The sequence below is a fragment of the Anopheles bellator genome, chromosome 1 (genome assembly GCF_943735745.2).
Source record: "Anopheles bellator chromosome 1, idAnoBellAS_SP24_06.2, whole genome shotgun sequence".
In the NCBI taxonomy this organism is placed as follows: domain Eukaryota; kingdom Metazoa; phylum Arthropoda; class Insecta; order Diptera; family Culicidae; genus Anopheles; species Anopheles bellator.
The window spans coordinates 53539281-53540961 of record NC_071285.1 but is presented as its reverse complement, the minus strand read 5'-3'; the positions used below and the strand labels follow the sequence as shown (position 1 = coordinate 53540961).

The window sequence follows — 1681 nt, the reverse complement described above, 5'->3', positions numbered from 1 at the left end:
GGTGGCCTAGTCGGTGGAGGCGTTGGCGGTGGCGGAACGTAACAGTTGGGACCAGATCCCCCATTAGTACAGCAGTACGGAGGAACTCCTCCACCAGGACACGATGGAGGCCGAGTTGGCGGCGGAGGTGGTGGCCTAGTCGGTGGAGGCGTTGGCGGTGGCGGAACGTAACAGTTAGGACCAGATCCTCCATTAGTACAGCAGTACGGAGGGACTCCTCCAGCGGGACAAGCTGGCGGCGGTGGCGGTGGCCTAGTCGGTGGAGGCGTTGGCGGTGGCGGAACGTAACAGTTGGGACCAGATCCTCCATTAGTACAGCAGTACGGAGGAACTCCTCCACCAGGACACGATGGAGGCCGAGTTGGCGGCGGGGGTGGTGGCCGAGTAGGTGGAGGCGTTGGCGGTGGCGGAACGTAGCAGTTGGGACCAGATCCTCCATTAGTACAGCAGTACGGAGGAACTCCTCCACCAGGACACGATGGAGGCCGAGTTGGCGGCGGGGGTGGTGGCCGAGTAGGTGGAGGCGTTGGCGGTGGCGGAACGTAACAGTTAGGCCCAGATCCTCCATTAGTACAGCAGTACGGAGGAACTCCTCCAGCGGGACAAGCTGGCGGCGGTGGCGGTGGCCTAGTCGGTGGAGGCGTTGGCGGTGGCGGAACGTAACAGTTGGGACCAGATCCTCCATTAGTACAGCAGTACGGAGGAACTCCTCCACCAGGACACGATGGAGGCCGAGTTGGCGGCGGAGGTGGTGGCCGAGTAGGTGGAGGCGTTGGCGGTGGCGGAACATAGCAGTTGGGACCAGATCCTCCATTAGTACAGCAGTACGGAGGGACTCCTCCAGCGGGACAAGCTGGCGGCGGTGGCGGTGGTCTAGTCGGTGGAGGCGTTGGCGGTGGCGGAACGTAACAGTTGGGACCAGATCCTCCATTAGTACAGCAGTACGGAGGAACTCCTCCACCAGGACATGACGGTGGACGTGTTGGAGGCACTTGACAGTTCGGTCCTGAGATTGTGCAGATAAATTTTATTTTGAATATTTACTTTTAATTGGCGCTACTGCCACGACATAGGTTGCGGAGCTGACACGGAGATGACACTTACCAACACCTCCATTTGGACAAGGAGGAAGATATTGATTGCTTTGAGTGGTCGGTGGTGGAGGTCTCGTAGGAACAACGCAATTCGGTCCGGATCCACCGTTAGTACAGCAGTACGGAGGAACTCCTCCGGCTGGACAGCTTGGTGGACGCGTTGGCGGTGGTGGTCTAGTTGGTGGCGGAGTAGGTGGAGGAGGAAGATAACAGTTCGGTCCCGATCCTCCATTAGTACAGCAGTACGGAGGGACTCCTCCGGCTGGACAGCTTGGTGGACGCGTTGGCGGCGGTGGCGGTGGTCTAGTTGGTGGCGGAGTAGGTGGAGGAGGAAGATAACAGTTCGGTCCCGATCCTCCATTAGTACAGCAGTACGGAGGGACTCCTCCGGCTGGACAGCTTGGTGGACGCGTTGGCGGCGGTGGCGGTGGTCTAGTTGGTGGTGGGGGAGGAAGATAACAGTTCGGTCCCGATCCACCGTTAGTACAGCAGTACGGAGGAACTCCTCCGGCTGGACAGCTTGGTGGACGCGTTGGCGGTGGTGGCGGTGGTCTAGTTGGTGGCGGAGTAGGTGGAGGAGGAAGATA

The 1681-nt window shown here is 60.0% G+C and overlaps 1 protein-coding gene across 1 annotated transcript in view; it reads right to left on the bottom strand.

Moving 5' to 3' along the window:
• LOC131215866 (basic proline-rich protein-like) overlaps positions 1 to 1681 on the bottom strand; it is an 11092-nt gene that overhangs the window by 512 nt on the left and 8899 nt on the right. Inside the window, exons 2-3 of the mRNA XM_058210263.1 lie at positions 1105 to 1646; positions 1 to 1006 (exon numbers count right to left, since the gene is read on the bottom strand). Of these exons, the coding sequence (XP_058066246.1) occupies positions 1 to 1006; positions 1105 to 1646 (1548 nt within the window). The remainder of the gene's footprint in view (positions 1007 to 1104; positions 1647 to 1681) is intronic.